This window comes from Protopterus annectens, chromosome 1.part0, assembly GCF_019279795.1.
Source record: "Protopterus annectens isolate FY-2018-M chromosome 1.part0, PAN1.0, whole genome shotgun sequence".
In the NCBI taxonomy this organism is placed as follows: Eukaryota; Metazoa; Chordata; order Ceratodontiformes; family Protopteridae; genus Protopterus; species Protopterus annectens.
In genome coordinates, this window is record NC_056725.1 from 2,172,813 (window position 1) to 2,196,406 (window position 23,594).

The following is a 23,594-nucleotide window of genomic DNA, read 5'->3' on the forward strand; positions in this document are numbered from 1 at the left end:
GCTTAAGTAGGAGCACTGTTTTTCATGTTGTTAGTCAGGTTGGTGTCTGTTCGGGGTGTGCATATAAATAGTTCTTACCTCATGGCTAAATCTTTGTGCAAAGATGTTAATACTTTTAACCCATGGTTAGGTACTGCATCTGAGCTTGGGGTTTTCCAATTAGAGGTTTTTCTTAACTTTGATTCAATCTCTCATGCTGGTACTTCATTGCATCTCATACCCTGTACCTTTAAACTTCTTATTCTTTCTTTTACTTCTTCTATCCATTTAGCATCTTTGTTATGTTCCATAGATCTTCACAGATACTTCTCCAAAATGTATCTATTTCTTCTTTTTTTGCTGGTCTTTCAATTCCTTTTAATTAGTTTCCTAATTCTCCATAAAACTTTTTTGGGTTATCAATACACTGCTGATTTTGTACTTTTCCTTTATATTTATCTATGCATCCTCTCTAAGTTTTTCTATTGGTGCTGTTTATCTGCGATAGTCTATGATACATCCTGTTCTAATACTGCGCATTGCTTTTATCATGTCTATCTTTCTAAGTATTTTTGTTGATTTGTTCCCTCTTCTATACTCTTCTAACAGTGACACTTCCTGTCTTAATTGCTTTATCATTTTCTCTATTCGATACTTCCATGATGGTACTCGATTTCTTCCCTTCCTTTCCCTCATTACCCTGTGTTCTTGTGTTAGAACTTCATCAGTTATTAATTAAACTGCACAGTAATATATACGGTTTACTTCAGTTATATTGCATGGATTTCTATGGACAGTCCTGTGTTCATTTGTTTAATCAAACTTCTGACTAAATATGATATATGATCATATAATATTGATCTTAATATGTCTATCTCTAGTACATCAAGTAATTCTTCTCTTAGCTCATTTTCTTCTAAACTGAGGGCACATTTTTTGTTTTCCATTTCCTTTGGGTGTTCTACAGAAACGTTTATAGCATCTTCCTGTGGCACATTATGTTCAATTTCATCCTGTGCCAGCCGTTGCTCTGTCATATGGGAACTCACTGGCCTATCACTCCTAAACATTAACTGTGTCAGAATTTCCACAGTTTCCTGTTCTTGCCCTTGCTGTCCAGCTTCAAGTGAAGATTTATCGATACCACAAAGTGAAAAAATAAAGAAATACCATAAAAGGCAATGACCAAAGCCAAAAATAAAAACTTTTATTGCACTAAGCGCCTCGGCTCATCAGCCGTCAAAGATTTAATACTGCTTTCCTGTGGAAGGGTCCAAAATATCTTCATGTGGCACCTGAATGATGGCTTCCCGTTCCACTGGTTTCCCCTTAATTTGGAGATCCATTACTCTATCCTCTTGTGGTGCTTTCTGAATTATATTTTCTGCACCAAATCCTACACTTTGAAGGTATACTCCATAACCTCAGTTTCTATTTCTTTAACATCTCCAGTACTAATCTCCTTTTCCACTTTGTTTTATTTTTGAATTGTAAAGTTTTCCATATCCATATTATTTTGCCTGTATTTCTCTGCAAATATCTTTGGTGCTGCTCTTTTTGTATTGATTAGTTTTGCTTTCTCCTTTGAATAGATATTACACCACATTAAATCTCATTCTTACATATGTCCATACTCCTTTCTTCAGATGTCTCCTGATATTTCTGTTTCTCCTTACTTTGGGGACTCGTTCCATCATGCTGTGATGTAATCAATGTTAGACCTTCTACACCAAATCCTTCACTTCACAGGCACTCCATAATTTAATTTTGTATTTTTTAACCTATACTTTACTAATTTTTTTCTACATTCCCTCTGTGATATTTTTCTTATTGTGAAATTTTCCCTGTCTGGATGCCTTTGTATGTATTTCTCAGAATATCTTTGGGGCAGACTTCTTTATGTTGATTAATTTGGCTTTTGCCTTTCCATAAATATTGCAACATATCAAATCTCTCTCTCTTTCCCATGTCCTTATTTCTTTTTTTATACTTTTCAAAAATATCTATGGTTTGTTATTTACATTTTTGCACTTCCTCAGATGCTTCTTTTTCCAAACAGATCAAAGTTTCTTGGTCTACATACGTTTTTTTCACAAATCTGTTGTATTAATGACCACATATTTTATTTGAAGCTTCTAACAGTTTTTCTTGTGGAAGTATTTTTCTTCCTCTAATTTCTTTCTTAATCTTTTTGTATATCTTATGTCTAGAAATTCTGACTTTTTACATAATAGTAACAATAGTAACAACAGTAACAATACACAATTTCTTTTTCATCCTCAACAGTCCACTTTATCATCTTTATGGCTCTTCTTTGGCCTATCAGATTTTGTGATTTTTGTGGACTGCTACTTTCTTCTACAACAGGGGGGGGGGGGGGGGCATCATCTCCCTGGGTTGGGCAGAGCCTGGCCCCATTCTAGGAATGTTTCCGTATTTTGAAGATTCTACACGGTCATTTCTTCCAGTCCTGGCACCAGTGCACCTACCAGGTTTGGGCACTTTTATCCTGGGTCTTGAGCACCCATCTATCTTTTTTTTAATTCTGATAAATGCTATATAAATACAGACTATATATCAGTGTCATCTTGGTGAGATTTTGTGAAAAACAGGGTTCACCTCATGAAAGTACACACTAGGACTTGAGGAGGAAATCAATTTCAGCAATACTACTCTCATTTGCTTGCTGACCTATCTCTCCATTCGGACCCCAAATAATATATACGTGTGATTGCGCATGCATGTATGTGAATGTATATCTAAACATCTCTCTCTCTCTCTCTCTATATATATATATATATATATATATATATAATGAGAGAGAGGAATATATTCAAGTGTCATGACAGAAGAAGGTAGTCAGACAAGCCCTCCTAACTGGTTAACAGTTTTAAAAACAAAACAAATCAATAAGAAAGTAATGATAATAACGCAAGCAGAAACAAAAGCATAAAAGACCTTTTACCTTTCTGGACTTTATCGCATAACAAGTAGACTTCTTGCCCTCCATTACATGGTCCCATTTTCTTGTTCATACGACTTATTTTCAGTTCAGACGTATTTGTAGATTCTAAACAGAGAGATCAAGTCCATATTAAAGTGGCAATTTATTCAAACATACTATATTGAACAATGCCAGTATTTAACGTCCATGTTTTTCTCTCTCTCAAAGTTTAAAGATCATGTTTAATATGGCAAAACCAAGTTTTATTTTTACATAAGTGTTTTAATGCATTCTTAAATATTTAAGAAGCAACTTTTTAAATTAACAGTTTGGCAAAAAACATTTTAAGTATTTTAGCAATATAATTAGACTGGCATTAATATGATACATCCAACTCTTCAGAATATTTTTTTCCTGGAGGATCAAAGTAATATTTGATGCATAGCAATTTAAGGAGAAAATATGAAAGTTTGTTTAAAAAAAATCTTCTTCTAATAAAGCTGATAGAGAGACATGGCCAGTGAAACCTTTTCCAATGTTCCAAACAAAAATGCTTGAGGGACAGAGGAAAGCAAAGGAGCTGACTAAGAATTGGGAGTACCTTGATATTGAAATGGAGTCTGGAATTGTGAGATGTAGATGAACAGGAAGACCAGCAACATGGAAATTAGTGGATAAATATGAGATTACAAAGCATCAGTAGTATTTGTGAAATATGGCTGAACAAGAAAAAGTGTAAAGAACTAACATTTACTGACTTTATTAAACTTGTGGGGACTGAAAAGCTTTTACCCACTTCATGTCATTAATCTTTGTAAATACACTAATGGGAAGGAAAAAGAGTAATTGTAAGTTAAACAATTTCTGTTTTTAATAGTATTTCTACAAAACTTTTCATGATATAAATTATACAGTACATAGTAAAACATTTTCACATAACATTGCATGGAATAAAAACACTAAAATAACGATACTTTTCTTCTTTTTTAGTATTATGAAATGCAGATATTACAATGCAAAGAGAAAAAAGGCTAGACAAAATCACTTTTATGTTAATAGGCTGTAATCTTGGGTTGTGGAGGTGGGGTGTAAAAGTACACAGATCATAACAGTTTCAAACAGAGTGGACAAAAAACAACTATATAAAATATCAACCTGTCAATCATCAGTGAGTGCATGCATCACAAAACCTGGGAATGGACATCTAAAAAAGTTGTCATCTGTAATAGGTGGGGATAAAAATCTCTTATCATAATGGCAACACTTTCTAAATCATGCAGGAATGAGAATGGTCTCAAAGGTATAAAGAAAGCATATTGCAATAAGAAATGCAGAGTTTTATAGCAATATTACAGGAGACGCATTTGGAAAGGACTGAGTATGTGAATTTGACAAAAAGGATTTCAAGCTGGATATTAAGCACAACATCAGGGATAAAAGGAAAACAGGACGGTTTACACTAATTGGTAGTTGAGCTCCAAAAGTGATGGAAAGAAAAAAAGATAATAATGGTATATTTGCGATAGTAAGAAGCTACTGGCAAAGGAGGTGGACTGCAATGACAACCTAAAACTGATACTACGGAGCTTAAAAAAATGGAGAAATAATTAGCTTTTAGTAGGTATTATTATTTATAAGTGGACAAGGGGATTTTATTTGCAACAGTGAGGATGTATCTGGGAACATAGAAGGGAAAATATACAAGAGCAGACTTCTGAAGAAAGTTCTGAAAATATTGCTTACAGAAGATATGAATTAAGTAATAGGAACCTGGGCAGAATTTACATATCATTCTCAAGGTACAATAATTGGGCTAGACTAGACTGAAATTTTATTTCACAGGAACGTGTGCATTTAATTGAGAGCTTTGACACGCATCCAATAACTCTTTCAGATCATGGTCCAATAACAACGAAGATAAAAATGAAGGATAATGAGATAAAAAAGACAGACACTGGCGCTTTGTCAACTATCTGTTCAAAACAGAGGAATTTAAGGTATGGGTAGTTGTAATTATTTGGGAGTTATTAGGGCAGATAGAAAGTTCTTCAAAAGTTACAGCTAGTGAGAGAGTTAAAATGAAAGTGGAGTTTGATAATATGGTAGAAATAGATCCTGTAAAGCTATCAGAAATACTTTGGAAATTTTGTGAAAATTTGTATAAAGCAGAGAAATATGGAAATCAATAAAAAGTACAAATCGAAACAAATTTGCAAGACAAATATGCCAAGTTTAGAGGTAGATGAGGTTCAACATTTAACAGTTAAAGTAGGATGAGATGAGTTAAAAATAGTTGTGTATAACCAATCTGCAGGAAAGTCTCCAGGAATTGTTGGTTCTCAAGTGGAAGTGTGTACACTAGGAGGGAAGAAAGTGAAAAAGATCTGGAAGGTTCTGTTTAACAGTATTTTAAAAGGATGGGAAATACCATCATCCTGCAAAAAAAGCTGTGGTAGTTGCGACACCTAAAGAGAGTAAAGGCCCATGAGATCCAGTTTCGTATAGGCCCATTTCAACTTTAAGCCTTGATTATAAAGTGTTTATGTCTACAATGGCTAGAAGAATGCCAAAGGTGTTTCCAGAACTGACAGATATGAATCAGTGTAGTTTTGTGAAGGAGAAGCAAAGATTTGACAACATTTATAAAACAATAATACAGAGAAAAGCAAAATGTAAGAAAATACCACTTTTATTGGTTGTCATTATACAGAGAAAGCTGGGATTTTATTTATTTATTTATTTTATTTTACATTTGTTGACCAGGATAGTCCGACTGGATACATGTCCATTTTGAGCAGAGGCCCGGGGAGAAAAGCTCCACACTTACAAACAGATAAAGACAAGCAAGTTACAGTTGTTGTTGTTGTTTGACTTTCGGCTTTTCCCGGTAAGGGGTTGCCACAGCGGAACTCCGGTGCACTAATGATTGGCAGTAGATTTTTTTACGAAATGCCGAGGTGCCAGCTCGACGCCCAACCTTCAACGAAGGCACGCCCATTTACGCACGCATGTCTTTTGAACACTACCCAACTGTGGGGAGGACATGCAAACTCCACACAGAAGGCACTCCCAAGCCCACCCGAGAATCGAACGGGAGAACCTCTTGCTGTGAGGTAACAATGCTATATGCACAAACAAATAGTATTAACATACAGGTTACAGTCTCACATTTCAAGCTTATGAAGAATACAGTTTATATACAAATATGTTATAGTTTCTCTTATCAAACCTATAGGTGCAGCTTATATACAAAGTATCTGCAAAGATATTACAGTTTCTCTTTTCAAACCTTTTAGTACAAGAGGTTAGTTGCTATGAATAAGAAATTGCAGGGATATGGAAGTAGATGAGGCTTTAGTCACGGTTAGAGCAAGGACATAACCAGTGAGTTTTAAAATACGGGGTTAGATTTTTTTGAACTGATTAAAGGAGGGGTTCAGAGTAAGGTCAGATGGGAGCGAATTCCAGGTTTTGCCTACTGAATTTGCAAACAAAGATTCTCCAGGTTATCTTTAACAGACTGAACCAAAAGTTTTGTAGTGGAACGAAGAGGCCTACCATTTTTGTAGGGATGGATAATGTTTTTAAGGGAGGGCATTTTTTCTGGATGGTTAATAACCTTGAATGCTACAGTAAGTCGATTAAATTTAATTAGTCTGGGGAGTTCTAGCCAACCTAAAAGGTGCAGGTTTTGACAATGGTGTGTCCTGTAGGGAGTTCCTGTGGCAAACCTGGCAATTTGATTGTAGCAGCTAGAGAGTTTGCTGAGATCAGTTTTGTTCAAATTAGTGAGCATTGGTGAGGCATAGAGTAGAGTTGAAAGCAGATGGGTACAGGCAATGGCAGCCCTAGCTAGAGGGGTGAGAAAAGGTTTGTTTTTGTATAGGGAGCCAAGTTTTTTATTAACAGTTTTAATAGTTTTGCTTACATGCATATCATATTTCATGTTGTAGAAAGCCCAACGCACTGACCAAACACAAAGTGTTGAAATAGTACACCAGCAGCAGCCAAGCAGTAAAACACGACAATGTGTATAAATCCAAACCACATTTAATATGAAGCGCTTTTCGTTTGCACCGATGTGCAAACTTCATCAGAATGAATAAAGGTAACAACCATGCAGGTTTTATACACTCTACTTAATTGTTCATAACAACATAATTAAACACAATTAGTAATAGTTAATATAATTAACTTTCAATAGGTGCATTGCTGTTAAAGGTACAAAACCTACAGAATAATGCGTTTAAATACTAAAGAATGCATGTATATATATATATATATATATATATCAATAAGGACCTAATGGTCATAGAGAACACCAAAACTCATCAATTATTAAAAATATATAAAAAATATATATATAAACAAGTATATACAACGTGTGTCCATATGAATATTAAAACATATATATAAAATAAATATATATATATAATAATTATATTTGAATCGCACTTATTCATAAATAATAATACAACCAATTACATGCAGTAGCATTTAACTAAACAATTAATATCCATGTTCTATAACGAAAAATTAAAAATTGAACACTAACGGACTAATAAACTAATACCACTTACTATCTTTTAAGACTTAAAATACTTAAGAGGCAGGCTATAGAGCATGCTTCATTGAGACCAGGGGAATGGTAGGATTCTAACCTAATTTGCCACTGAAGTTCTAATGCTAGTAGTTTTAATGCAGTTGGACCACCTCTAATGTCATTGTGTCATAAAGCATTGGACAGCATTTTATTGAAAGTTAAAAAATTGAAACTCAAAGTTGCTTATTTTAACGAATGTCTAGCAAAGAAAATTGTTCCTAAGGGTTTAAGGCATTACCAGTACCCAACTGGTTTGCTGATAAACTCATTGTTTCATCAAGATTTATTATGCATGTTTGATAGACATGGTTTTGAACTGTTAAACCTGATGATAAAACATTATTCTTTGCAAATTGAAGAATTAAATGATGAAGCTATCTCATTAGATAATACTATTAGAAGTGACTCACTGTTTGAGCGTTATACACTTGATTATATGAAATTGTTCAAAAATATTGATGACTTTATTTTGAAATCAAAATTGACTAAATTTAAGAAATTAGATAGAGACCTTAAAGCTTATAGGGAAGGGGTTGCGTACCCTAAACCCCCTACAGGCCAGGTATGGAAGTGGAATGCTGTACCCAATTCTAATAGATCTCATCGTCACACACCCAATGAAAGTAATAGTTCTGCTACTGCTCCGTGCCTTAATTCTAACATTGATGCCACTCAGAATGATGAGCAAGGCAACGGTGAGAGTGGGCCCCCTTTTGAACTACATAGGAGCGAAAGACTCCAGAATAAGAACAACAATTTCAATCATAATCCTCAGGAGAGTTTTTTAGGGGCAAGACCCAAGGTTCAACGTCAGTGGCAGAATCAAACATACCAGAGGAGGAATCACCGTTAAGTTTTGATGTTCAGTTTAATGACCAGGATCAGGTTCCCCCTGACAGCATTACTGATCTTTCTTTTTCACCAACATTGCACGAAACTGATGTTAGTTCGGAGAATGCGTATAATGAGCCTACCATTAGTACTAATTCATCAGGTGATTTTAAGGTGTATAATTTCTCCAACATTGAAGTTTCCCTTGATATGGCGGACCTAATGGCTAAGGGATTAACTTACGTCCCCCATCACCAGACAGATTTTGTTAAGGCAATTACCGATATTAAAACTTACACTAGGAAATTGAATTTCAGGCTCATGATGGGAGGAGGGGCATATTTTGATTGTAACACCCAATTTTACATCCCTAGTACATTCAATCCCCCTCTCCATCCCCTTTTGTCTATGTTTGAATTAATATGTGAATTGGACATTAGGAATCAAATTAAGGTAAATAAAAATATTATTCCTAATTATTACATGGAAGAAATGGAAAATGTCCGGAACCTTCGTACGAAGAATTTACGTATTTGCAAACCAGACAAAGGTGGTGGGGTAGTCATTTTTGAGAACAATGATTATTTTGATCGGATGACACTATTACTTGACAGCCCATCTTACGCCCTTAGTTCTAAGAATGAGATCAACAAGGCGTACAAAATTATTCAAGACCACATTGAAGAGATGTATATAGAAGGTAGGATCAACCAAGACATGTTCAACTACATGACCACCTCTTATCCCAAGGTTCCATATTTCTTTGGGATACCTAAGATACATAAAAATGTCAACAACCCACCTATGCGTCCATTGATTGACAGTCGTGGACCACCTACTTATGCTTGTGCAAAAGTAGTAGACGGTATCTTGCAGAAATATATTTCTTCAGAGACCCACATCTGCAAAGATTCGTGGACATTTCTCTCTAAGATCAATGAGCTTAAATATGAAGATCATTTCAACTTCCTTACCATCGACGTTAAGGACTTATATACCTGCATACCTCAGGATACAGCAATTGAGTGGGTTGGAGAAAGGCTAACAGCTAGAGGAGCAAATAGCCGTGACATTTCCTTAGTTGTCGAACTACTTGATTTAACACTACCTAAAAACTTCTTCATGTTCGGTGGAAACTACTACTTGCAAACAGTCGGAGTTGGAATGGGATCTCCCTATGGTGCAAGTGTGGCCAATTTTGTCATGGCTCATTGGGAACAACAATTTATTTTTCAAGAGTCTGTGTTCTCTGGCCACCTTGTGTACTATACGCGGTACCTTGACGACATTTTCATATTATTTAATGGGAATGAAGAAGAGGCAGCCTGTTTCATCAGCTTTTTGAATAGTACTACTGAATTTTTGAAGTTCACCTCGACATTCAGTAGTACTCAAACAGCGTACCTTGACATCCTTTTAATTAAGGATGTGAACGCTTCGTGTTTCTCATCTAGAATTTATAGAAAACCGACACATTCCAACACATTTCTTCATTTTACCAGTTGTCATCCTTTCAAGCAGAAACGGGCCGTAGTGAAAGGTCAGTTAGTCAGAGCGGCAAGGATCATCAGTAAAGATGAAGATTTCCACGTAGAATGTGGCACATTAAAAAAGATGTTTCTCAGCAGAGGTTATCCTATTCAACTTGTTGAAGAACTTATAAGTGAAATTGCAACGAAAAGAAATCTTAACACATATGTACCTTTACTACAGCTGAAGGGGAGAAATGAGGTAACATCTTCCACCACGATACTTGACCAACAGAATGACGTTGTTCATTGTACAGGAGTGGAAAATCTTCCTAGGTTTATAACCACGTTTGCAGTAGACAGTTCTATTTTGTGGTCTATTGTTAAGAAAAACTGGCATCTGTTTAAAACAGACTCATTAGTATCCTCAAAACTGGGAGACTTTCCTCTGGTAGTGTATAAAAAAGGTAGGAACCTTAAATCATGGTTCGAGATGAAACCATTACAAACTAGGAGTCCTGGGATGTTCAAATGCCACAATTGTAATTACTGTAGATTCATTTCAGAATCTAACAGATTTGAAGTTAGTAATGAATCATTTAAACTCAAGCATAGATTTACGTGCAACTCTAAGATGGTGGTTTACCTGGCGCAGTGTCAGCTATGCCAAGCTCATTATGTGGGGAAAACTGAACGGAAGCTTAGGGAATGCATATACGAACACCAATATGCCATTAGGAAAGCTAAAACTACTAATGCACTGGCTAAGCACATTTTGGATTTCCCTACACACCATTTCAAATTTATAGCAATCGACCAGGCACACAATGACATTAGAGGTGGTCCAACTGCATTAAAACTACTAGCATTAGAACTTCAGTGGCAAATTAGGTTAGAATCCTACCATTCCCCTGGTCTCAATGAAGCATGCTCTATAGCCTGCCTCTTAAGTATTTTAAGTCTTAAAAGATAGTAAGTGGTATTAGTTTATTAGTCCGTTAGTGTTCAATTTTTAATTTTTCGTTATAGAACATGGATATTAATTGTTTAGTTAAATGCTACTGCATGTAATTGGTTGTATTATTATTTATGAATAAGTGCGATTCAAATATAATTATTATATATATATTTATTTTATATATATGTTTTAATATTCATATGGACACACGTTGTATATACTTGTTTATATATATTTTTTATATATTTTTAATAATTGATGAGTTTTGGTGTTCTCTATGACCATTAGGTCCTTATTGATATATATATATATATATATATATATATATACATGCATTCTTTAGTATTTAAACGCATTATTCTGTAGGTTTTGTACCTTTAACAGCAATGCACCTATTGAAAGTTAATTATATTAACTATTACTAATTGTGTTTAATTATGTTATGAACAATTAAGTAGAGTGTATAAAACCTGCATGGTTGTTACCTTTATTCATTCTGATGAAGTTTGCACATCGGTGCAAACGAAAAGCGCTTCATATTAAATGTGGTTTGGATTTATACACATTGTCGTGTTTTACTGCTTGGCTGCTGCTGGTGTACTATTTCAACACTTTGTGTTTGGTCAGTGCGTTGGGCTATCTACAGTTGGACTCTCCTTTTGGTTTTCATAGTTGTTTTTTGTGCTATTTTCTTAGTATATTTCAGGTTGTTGTCTATTATAACATACCCAGGAGTTTGGTATACATATCTGGTGAGATTATGGTCCCATTGTTAGATGTTAAAGTAAACAAAGGTTGAGAGGATTTGCAAGTAGGGGAGAAGGGCAATAGCTTTGTTTTATTAGGGTTTACTATCAGATGTTGATTAGAAATCCAGTTTTCCACTGTATTAAAGGTTTTCTGGGTTAAACTAAGGAGATCTGTAGGGGTACAGGCTGAGCATACTCTTGTGCAAAACAAAGAAAAATTCTACCATGGTAGAAATGAAATCTCAAATGTTACCCAATGCGGAAGTCTCACAAAGCTTGCCCATCCCAAATAATGCAATTCCTGAATGTTCTAAGATTACTAATAGTATTTCCTTTAGGGACTTGTGTAGCTTTATTTGAGAAGGCAGCATGAAACTCTGCACACTGTCTAGGAATCCACCCCCCCCCCCCAAAGTCTAATAATGCAACAGTTGTCAAAAATTGACATGCAAAGGGGTAATAAGGAGTATGCCTCTATTTCTCAGATCTGCTGACACCTACCACGTCAGTCTCCCAATGAAGCAGGGGATTAAAGGGATCCTCCTAGACATACTAACTTCTCCCAAGGATTTCTCAGTTAATGACTGAAACTAACTGCACAGTCCAGAATTCTGCACAACTATTATATTGGCTGACATGTCCAAATTTTCAAAAAAAAAATAAATAAATAAATATGGACAAACTATAAACAGGTTGTAATACACTGGATCAGCATTTTCTCTTTCACTTTTTTTTCCTGGGATGAAAGAACTTTCTCCTGCACTGTGTCTAACATGGTTTCCAGACACACCTCCAGTTGTGAAAAGAGAAGGTCTGGCCTTTTCTAAATGAGCACAAGTCCCAAGGAGGTAGAAAATAGAATTCAACCCTCAAGTGTTCCCCAAACAATCCTAAAATCCACTGAGTGATTATGAAGGCATTCATCCAGACAAAAATAAATATGAATGCCTTCAACATGAGAACTATTACTGCTAGTGTGAAGTACTTTAAAAACATTACTAGAGCTGCTACAAGATAGAAGAACTGGAGGCTGCCAATGTTCATAACCCAACTTGAAACAAGAGATACTTCTTGTATGCTTTGTACACTGTAATATGCTAAATCAAGAGATGCCAAAAATGTCATTCTAAATGTTCAAAAATTATTACAATCTGTACAGAAAGAACTTCTCAATGTGAAGTCTGGAACTGGAAAAGTTTTACTGGGAATTTCCCAAATCTACTACAGAAAGACTGGATCTAAACATTTCTAATTCTTACCACTCCCATCTCTTTGCTAAAGACAAATTCCACACATAAGGAGATTTTAAAAAAGTCATCAATATCAACCCCCCCCTTTTTCTATTTACTACATGGGGTCGGGGTGTTGTGTCAACTAGTGCCATCTCTCTCTATTCAGTGTCACTCTCCTGCCTTCTTCAACACTTGTGCCTGTCACTGATCTTCTCTCACATAGTCCACCACCTCTTCGTTGGACACACTTGTTTCCTCTTGCCTTTTTCCCGTCTGTCCCAGATCTTCTTCAAGATTGTCTTCTACTTTTCTGCACATGCCCAGACCACTGTTATCTAAAGCACTGCCCTGTGAAAAAGGATCACCAGGTATAAGAACATTTGCTATTACAGAGTCAACTTCCTACCACACAGGGGAACAAAGAACTCTGATGAAACACAATAAAAGTTACAAAATGTTTTCTTTACTTTACCTTTACTGTTGAAAAGACTTGTGTTAGCATTAGGATCAGACTCAAAACCCAAGTGGATTACAAGCATATTCTTAATTTTAGCTATAAAATTATAGGATAAGGCTGATACCTTCATGCCAAGCTTGCCTTCTAATAATGACAATGGAGAACTGCAGAGAATAATCTGCATGTAGAGACACTGCAGACATGGTGCATAATACCTTAAGAATGTCACTTTCACAAGTATCTAACAGAGAGAGCATTGAGGAATGCAGATAAAAATACCACTTTGATACAATACCATTTAGAACAAAATATTCAACAACTAAAAGCCAAAGGATCACAAGAATGTGTTCTTTTGGTACAATATACTCGAAACATCAGAAGACAAACAGCATCAAAAACAATTTTAATACCCTCTGTTGCAGCTAAATTCACCTGATCTACATATATGGACAGTGATTTGCAAGTGACCAGACTTCAAACAAATTGTAAAATCTTCTTAAATGCTTGGACCTTACAGAATGCTCTCAAGCTGCATGAAAACTGTTTTCCCTGAAATCTTCAAAATTCTTATATAAAGAAACTAAGTATATAAATCCAGAAAGCAAGGATTCTTATTCAAGAAAAATCATCTTCCTTCAGACAAACATAACTAAACCCATTCAAAAATTCTTAAGACATTAACTGCCGAATTATATAATTTATATCTTCATGAGCATCATCATCTGCCTCAATATGGCCCTCCAAGCATACCTCTCAACCGAGCAAAAAATAGGAACAGATTTTAAAGATTGCTCTTTTAAACTTAGAAAGCTGCTGGAATAAAAGGATATTCAACACTCCAATACTTCCTACTTTCTCCTTAAAACCCGTACCCACCTCCCTAGTATACAAGTTACTAAATAAACTAAAACCTTGCTCCTTATCTGCTGACAACCTCACCTCCGAATATCTGAAAGTTGGTGCCAAAGCTACAGCTTACCTGTCTCTATTCTAATTAATAGATCTATCTCTGACTGGATCCCCATCAGATAAAAACTTCATATGACTGAAACTCATTTTATATCATCCACTTTACAATTCAGTATGTTGAAATTTAGCATTGTCAGATTTCAGTATTATGGGTTTCAGAGTCAAGTGATTTTTCAGTATTTTGAAATTTTTGTCTTATGGTCTAAGTCAAATAGGATTCAGTCAGATTAACTTCCATCATCTGATAGGGATCCCTCTGAATCCATAGTCCCTCAAATCTGGAAAAATCCATTATAACCCCTCTCCACAAAGGCGGAACCATAAATGATTTAACTATCGTCCTATCTCCATCCTCTCTCCTTTATCTAAAATACTAGAAAAATGTATACAAAGTCAGCTACTAAAACACCTCTGCGGCAACAATCTTCTTGTCCCTACCCAACATGGTTTTCGACCCACACATACTACTATAACAGTCCTTCTTCTCCTTTACTGATGCTGTGAATAAGGCTTTGGACGATGGTCTACAAACATCAGTACTCCTTACTAGACCTTTCCAAAGCATTCGACACAGTATCACATACTAACTTAATTCAGCAACTTGTGACTCTAGGATGTTCTCAACACTTCCTTACCTAGCTTTCTAATCATCTCAGCAACGGACAACAATCAGTTAAATGGCAAAATAAACAATCAGGATACACAGTCAATAAAATGGGTGCCCTTCAGGGGTCTATTCCAGGACCTTTGCTATTTAACGTGTTCATAAATGATCTCAGTCTCCACACACAAAGTTCAATCATCCAATACGCCGATGATTCTACTTGTATCCTCTTCCAATAACTTCTCTGATCTCGAAACATAACACCTTGCTTTGCCTTTACATAGAAACATGTCTAAATGGCATACAACTTCTTCTAAATCCTAAAAATCCAAACTACTATTATTCTCATCTAAACCACCTCCACATAACTTTAGAATCTACTCCCAAAACAAGGCAGAAATTGAAATAGTGCACTTAGCAAAATTACTGGGCATTGCTATAAACTATCCTTTAAGCAACATATTCTAAACTGAATAAAAAAAAACACATTAAAGTAGACAAACTCTATAGACAGAAAACATAGATGGGTAAACCTACAAAAATAAAGCTGGCAAACACCTTCCTACTTCCATCTCTTCTCTACAGCTCTCCCATTTTCACTAATCTACATGCATCCCACTAAGCAACAAACGTCAGTCATGCTACGAGAAAATAGCGCAATTTGCCACTGGATTACCATATAAATAAAACTCACCATTGTCTAGCCATTAAGGAATTGAACTGGCTTGAATTTCCCCATTTGCTTAATTACACCCAACTACCATTAGCTCGTAAATTAATATACAATAAAGATAACTACCCCTCTCTTCTTTACATCCCAGATATCTACACTCCCGCTAAAAGCCTTCAATCCACTAACAAACTCCTCCTAAAGATTTCCAAACCCAATAAAAGGACAGGACAAAGCCTGTACTCACATGCCATACCTAAGCTATGGAACACCCTACCTCCCTCAATCACACAACTGGAATCTTTAAAAAGACGTTAAATTCACTTTAAAAACATCATTTGAGTAATAAATCAGTACATCCCTGCCTACAAAACTCTAAACCACCTTAAACTTTGATTAACATTTTAAAACAACAGACCTCCTATCAAAAACAATTACAATCTTTCTTTGTGAATATCAACTTCATAATATTTTGCTTGTAATCTCTTTATGGCAATTTTGCACACTACACAGAACTGTAAAAAAGATATAAATATATATAAACATATATTCTTGTATTTGTTTTGAAACATTGTTATGCTGCTGTAGATAAAATTTACTTTTACTTTTTGGATTTGCTCTCTATCTTATTAATCTACAGAAAATCATATAGGCCATAGAACTTATTCTTTCTTGGTGTATCTACATTGAAAATTTGAATGTTATTAAATATATTACATTGTCTAGTACACTTTCTGGATTTGTGAATGGAGCTTTTCTCCCTGGTCCTCCAATGAAAATGGGTTCTGGACCCAGGGGACTTTCCCGGTCAACAAATGTCAATAAACAAATGTGTCAGCATGCACTTTCTGAAGGATATGAAGTCTGAAACTCAAATGTATTTCATTATTTAGTGAACTGAATCCTCAGTGATTTGCCAAAAAAACACCACAGATTTTATAAGGAAAAGACTGACGATATGATGCAAATCTGGACACTTGAAAGGTATTCCTCTAAGTAATCTCAACAGTCAAACTCATTTATTCAGTGCTCAGATTACACCGAATTCACAGTCACATTATCCAGACATTACCTTCTAAATCATATGCTGGGGTGGGGGAAAACTGTTTTACTACTAGAAGGTTTTAGAAGGAAAACAGAAAATTGGAAGTCCATTCGCAGAAAAACAACATCTAATTTTTGATAAAGTCAGAAGTGGTTGACTTCTCGCTCAGAGGTTTATTTTCTCATTCTTGCAGTAGTCGCTGTCAGATTTAGTCAGAAGATTGTCAAATGGTTGTTACTGTGAAGACAGCAGAAAACACAGAAGTCTGAGAAAAATTTCCTGTGTCAGAGCTCAGTTTTGTAAGAGAAGCAAACAGAAAGTACAGTTGTACAAACTTACAGTAACAGTAGATGTTCTAGATCATCATTGTTTTAGTAGCCTGCGCTATATGGGTCATACCCTCATTAACAAGTTTTACAAAGCTGAAGGGTGTGATCCACATGCACCACCTGTCGGGAGCTCAAGCAGAGCTCCATAGGCAACAGCCCAAAAAGAACAGTGCTAGGAATCAAACTCAACAGTAAACTATACAGAACAGTCTAAACATTGACACCCTGGCAGCACAAAAATAAAACAAGCAAGTTAAGGGGGACTGGAGGGTGATGAAGCTACTGCAACAGTGATCTAGTAGAACATCTGTTATTACAAGTTTAATTGCAAAACTATACTGTGGTGCTGCGGTAGCGTTGTCACCTCACAGTAAGACGTTGTCCTGTTTGATTCTCAGCTAGAGCGTCTTCTGTGTGGAGACATGAGTGAATGGGCATACCTTCGTTGAAGGTTGTGTGTCAGGGCCAGCAACTAGGCACGTAAAAAGGTTGTGCGTCAGGGCCGGCAACTCGGCACATAAAAATCTACTGCCAATCATTAGTGGACTGGAGTTCCGCTGTGGCGACCCCTAACCAGGAAAAGCCGAAAGACACAACTATATTCAATATGTAGATCACTGTTGCAGTTGCCAAGCTATATTGCGAAATTACTATAGCACAGAAAACTGAGACCAATGACTGGTGTCAGAACCATGGCCTTAAGCTCAGTGCCAAAAAAAATGTTGTCACCCACTTTGGGAAAAATTCAGTTCCCATGAATTACCACATCGATGGTAGTCCACTGAACACAGAAGGCGTTCCAAAAGATTTGGGAACACAGGTTGACAGCAACTTCTCTTTTGACCACCACATTGCCACTGTAGTCAGAAAGTCCTGCTATGTAGCACATCACATTACTAAGGGTTTTGCATCCAGGAAGAAAGATGTCATTGTCTCCCGCTACTCTTCCCTCATTAGGCCAATCATCCATTTGGCATGTACCTCACTAAACACCTGCACCAACTGGAGAGGCCACAAAAGTACCTCACAAAGAGGATCCTAGGCCTTAAACATTTGTCCTATATGGACAGACAAAATAAACTCCAACTATTCTCTGTCTCACATCGCCTACTTAGAGGCGATCTCTGCTTGACTTACAAAGCCATGTCTGACCCAGCTCTGTTAGAAATGCTACATCTGAAGAAATCCCAATCCCACCGCACCACACACTACAGAGACCTCAACCTCATTACCACAATCAACAGAACATCCTGGAGGGACAGGTTCATAACCCAGAGACTGTATATGCTAAGGAATAGACTAAAAGACTTCTCATACATGTCAAGCAGAGCACCTCACTGGCCCTCTTCAACAGAAATCTTGATGAGTGGATGGGAAATAGAAAATTCACCCCAGGAATCACTCCAGAGGCACTGGGAACTAAGGTTGGGTGGCACAATGCCAGGGTAATCCTATGGGCTAGGCTTGTAAAGGCTCCAGGGCCATTAGCCTAGTACACACCTATGAACCTTTTGGAAAATACTTGCCAGTTCTTACGGAAGATGAAGGGTTGAAAAACATAGCAGGTGAAGTCCCAAGGTTTGTGTTCAAGAATAGAAAGAACATCAAGAGATTATTATGTGGCAAAGATGGCTTCCCCAAAGAACGTGGCAATAAAAGTAAAAAAAGAAGGAACATTTAAATGTGGAAAATGCAAGGCTTGGGCTTTTATTGACACAGCAAATTCTTTTTGCCATCCTACAATAGGTCAGGTCTATTGTTTTAAAGACTATGCTACCTGTAATACCAAAGATCTTATTTATTTAGCAAGCTGTTCATATTGCCCCATCTATTATGTAAGGAAGACCAACTGACAATTTAGAGAGAGGATTTTAAGTCACCTGAGAGATATACGTTGTTCACTTTGTACATTGTTTTTAATTGTTTGGTATCCTGAATCACACTTACATCTAGGATTTCATTCATGAAAACTAAAAAGGTGAAGGATGGCAAAAAGGTAAACAGACTCCTGGAATCCCTGGAATTTGGTCATTGCAAAGCCTCTTTTGGTCCTAGGAAAGAAATCCAGCTAGTAGCATTGCATGAAACTATGAACAGAGATCCAAGTTGCTGCCTCTAGAGTACTTCTGGAATCCACCTCTTTCCACAAGGCCACCAAAGAAGCCAAATGCCTTGTGGAATGTGTCCTAATCGGGTTCCTTTTACATGATCGAACTTCAACAAGTTCAAACCCTATATGGTCGAAACTATATAGTCAAACTTGCAGAAGTTCGAACACGTTAAAATTAAAAAAAAAAAAAAAAAAAGAAAAAACTTAAAAGCAAAATAAACCCTTGCAAGCAGGGGGCAAACATCCATGCGCATCCCACACACCCCGCTCTTTAAATATACCAACTCTGAGACCGCACTATAGTGGGGAAAGGGGTTTCCACACTATAGTGCGGTCTCAAAGTTGGTATATTTAAAGAGTGGGGGTGTGGGGGGTGCAGGGGGCTTGCCCTCCTGCTTGTAACAGCTAGTTTACTGCTGCAGGTTTTGTTTTTTCAGTGTTCGGAGTTTTGAAACTTCGAACAGACAAGTTCGATATTGTTGTGTTCGAAGTTTCAAGACTTCGATCACGTAATAGGAACCCGTCCTAATCCTGCCTGTAAGTGGATTATTATGGTGAGTGTAACAAAAAGCAATTGCATTCGATAGCCACCTGGAAATGCACTGCTTTGACACAAATTGTCCCTTCCTCTTACATTCAGAGAAGATAAACAGCTGATCATCTGTTCTGAAGGCTGAAATTTACGTAGTATCAGAGCTGCCTGTGGATGTAAAGTGCAAGAATCATCCTTTCTCCCTTTTCTTAGGTTCAGGAAAGAAGGCAGGGAGCTGAACAGTTTGGCTTAAAAAAACCTCTTTAAGACGACTTACTCATAAAAGAATTTGTTCTCAAAAAAACTTGTCCTTGTGAAAAATGAAGAAGGGTTGACTCACCTTAAGTGTCTGTGAATAGGATACTATCCTAGCAAACACCAGAGCAATGAATAAAACAGTCACCCATGTTAAGGACCTTTAGTTCAGTCGGATGAACTGGTTCAAATGGAGAAAAGTAAGCTTTTCAAGTATAAAGTTAAGATTCCCAAGGTGAAGCCACTAGTTTCCTAGGAACCAGAGGGAGATGGGCATGAAGAGGATCCTTGTCCAAGCAGAAAATATTTCTATTTGCACATATACAATTTACTTGTAGCAGTCTTTTTTCATATCATTTTATACCTGCTACACATCCTCAAAAAAGGTGCCTAAAAGGAAATTACAGCTGTCTAGGTAAACCTGCCAAGGGTATAACAGCCAGCCAGCTCCCAAAGCTTCAAGGCACTTTTTATGCACCCAGTCAGGACGGTTTGGTTGCCAAGCCCTTTAGGGATTTTATGCCAACAGAGAGTTAGGCTTAGCCCTGAAATAATGCTAGGAACAACAAAAACGTATTCACTCCCTGGCATAAACAACACACCAAAAAATAAGGGGGATGGAGGGAGGAAGTAGCTACTTTAGTAGTGATCATCTGAACATCTACTGTTATGGTAGGCTTACTTACACAGCTGTACTATGTTCATCATATCAAGAACTGCTGCAGTAGCCCTAGCTATATGGGTAGACTACTCTATCTTACTACATTTGGAAAGGGAAAGGGCCCAAGAGCCCCTCAAGAATGGTCCTAGCAATGATGCATGGATGACGCATCATAACAGCCTGTAACTCGGAAACACTTCTTGCAGGAGTTAGAACAATTAGTGAAACAGTCATCCATATTAAGATCTTCAGATCGGCCAGATTAGCTGGTTCAAATGGGGCCTCTCCAACAAGCTCTTTTAGCTTCTCTAACACAAAATTAAGATCCCAAGGAGAGGACACTGGTTTTCTCGGAGGCTTCTTATGTAAAACCCGCTTCAAAAACATTTTGACATGAAAATGTAATGATAGAGGAGGATCCATGGGCAGACATGCTGAAAATGGCTGAAAAATGAACCCCGATGGAGGACTAAGAAATGCCATAAAATAGCAACTCACAAATATTGTAAAACCAGAGAACTAGCCCTGAATGGGTGCTGATTATGTTGCTGGCACCAACTAAAAAATGTTTACATCTGCTAATTTATGATTTTCTAGTAATAGGCTTTTTTCCCTTCATTAGTACCTGCTGCATGTCCTCAGTAAAAAAAGGTGCCTAAAAAGAATTAAGATCCTAATCATCAAAGCAGTGAGTTGAAGTTAATTGGGGTAGGGATGTATCCAACACCCCTGATCTTGTGTGATTAGATCCACTCTAAGTTTGTGATAATTGCCCCGACACTTCCAAAAGAAAAGAGAACCATTGTTGCTGGACCAGAAAGGCATCACCACAATAATCTTGAAGGATTGTTTCTGAATTTTCAGAAAAAGCCTGGATATCAGAAGAAAGGGTGGGAAAGCATACAGGAACATTCCATTCTAAGGAATGGAAAACACATCTGTCTTCCAGGATTCTGGAGCAAAATCTTGCCAGCTGACTGTTCAGAAAAGAGGCAGATATATCTACTTGAGAAACTCTTCATAGATAGAGCAAATCTTAGAATATCCCCTGATCAGGTTTGCATTTATGAGGGTCTGTCCCTGTCCTGTTCAGCTTGTCTACCATACAGTTTTACTCTGACTGTAGGATGCCTTACAGTGAGATTGTGCTGTGAAGTTCTATATCAAAAATGAATAGTCTGCAAAGGGGGTATGACCTGGCTCCCCCTCGCTTGTTGATGTACCACATAAAGGTGGTACTGCCTGTAACAACTTGAAAAGGTTCAGGGGACCAAAGATGATTCAGAGCATTGAGTGCCTTGATCAGAGCAATCACTTATTTGATATGTACAAGCTTACATCTGTCCTTGTTGTCCAATACACCCTGCACAAATTGCTCCCCAAGTCAAGTTTGAGGCATCTATGGTGACAGAGGTGTTTGGAGTAGGAAGGGAAAAGGGGAGACTTGGGTTTAGGGAAATGCACTGTCTCCACCATGTTATTTCTCTTCTGACAAACCCCAGCACTGGGATTTAAAAGACAAAGTATGTCAATGCTGGGACCAAAGAGATTTCAGATACCAGTATATCTTTCTCATGGGGAGTCTTATCAAGTGTACCATGAGACTCATACATGCCATTAGACTCAAATACCCAGAAGTTTTCCCTCACACTGAGTGATGACCGAGTCGAAAACCTTAGAAAAGATCTTTGAACTGGCATGCCAAGCTGACATCCCAGGAGCACAATCATCAAGACTTTTCAATGTTCTCCCAGAATCCCAGCTTGTGTAAGACATCACTCACCCAAGTGAGAAATTCCTTACACTTTGAAAAAGACTCTGAAAAAATAAGAAAGTCATCCAAATATGTAACAATGTAGATCCTCTGTAGCCTGCTATGAGCTATAATTGGAGCTTGACACTTTCTGAACACTCATGGTGTGGTTGATAGTCCAAAGGGTAAGGCAGAGAACTTACAATGTGATCAAGAAACACAAAACTTTAAGAAATGCCTTAAGTTTGTTTGTCTGTCTTTTCGGCTTTTCCCGGTTAGGGGTCGCCACAGTGGAATTCCAATCCACTAATGACTGGCGGTAGATTTTTATAGTGCCGAGTTGCCAGCCCGAAACCCAACCTTCAGCGAAGGCATGCCCATTCACGTATGTCTTTTGAATGCCACTCGACCGAGGGGAGGACATGCAGACTCCACACAGAAGGCACTCCAGCTGAGAATCAATCAGGAGAACCTCTTGCTGTGAGGCAACAACGCTACCACTGCACCACCGTGGCTTAGTATGAATGAATAATAATGTGATAAGCATCTTTTAAATGTAGTGTTACCAGAAAACTTAAATGAGGAAGAAGAGGTAAATGGTTGCAAAGTGACAGCATTTTGAACTTGTGCACAATCACATACAGGTTTTAGACAGAAAAATCTAGAACTGGACTCCACACTAAAACATCCTTGAATAAAAAATGTTCCCAACCTGGGAAGGAAGAAATGTTGTCCCTGAAATCTTCAAAATTATTAGACAAGAAAAAAAAAATACAAAGTCCCAGAAAGCAAGGATTCTATAAATGGGGAAGGAGCAGGCTCTGGAGAGTGCTAATCCATGTGTATAACCCCCCAGATCTCTTAACCTATTCTAATTCAAACTATAAACTGGCAATGGTAACACTGATCCCAAATGTTAAGGAGATACTAGGAATAAGTGACTCTAGGCTGGTATCCTTTACCAATTTTAATCTTAAAAGTTTCACAAAAGTCATAGCATCAAAGTTTGTTAAGCTACTACCAATCCTGACTCAGGAGGGATAACTGGTGGGATCTGACCAATGTTCTTAAGAATTTTTTTCTTTTTTGATATTACCAGAGCATTTGACTTAGTGAGTTGGGAGCTATCTTTCATTTCATTGGTTCATTAAAAAAAAAAAAAAAAACATTATACAATACTCAGGGAAATGGTAAATGGAGGACTTTCTGAGGCAGGCCAGATAGCTAGAGGCAATAGACAGGGCTGCCTCCTATTGACAGGTTTATTTCTCCTTCTTATGAAATGACTTGTCTCACCAGTCACAGCTGTCCTTCGGGATAAAACAACTATGAAGAGCATAGAAAGTACCATTCACTTATTCACAAATGATCATATATTAAATACATTTTTCAGCTAGCCAGCAATGCTTCTGGGTTAGTCTGTAACTTGACTAATTCTGCACTG

General features: G+C 37.1%; 1 protein-coding gene across 1 annotated transcript in view; it reads right to left on the reverse strand.

Annotated features, from left to right (window-relative positions):
- Positions 1–23,594, reverse strand: part of LOC122806960 (transcription factor RelB-like) — a 485,885-nt gene that overhangs the window by 272,305 nt on the left and 189,986 nt on the right. The window contains exon 5 of the mRNA XM_044077851.1: positions 2,945–3,049. Within this exon, the coding sequence (XP_043933786.1) occupies positions 2,945–3,049 (105 nt within the window). The remainder of the gene's footprint in view (positions 1–2,944; positions 3,050–23,594) is intronic.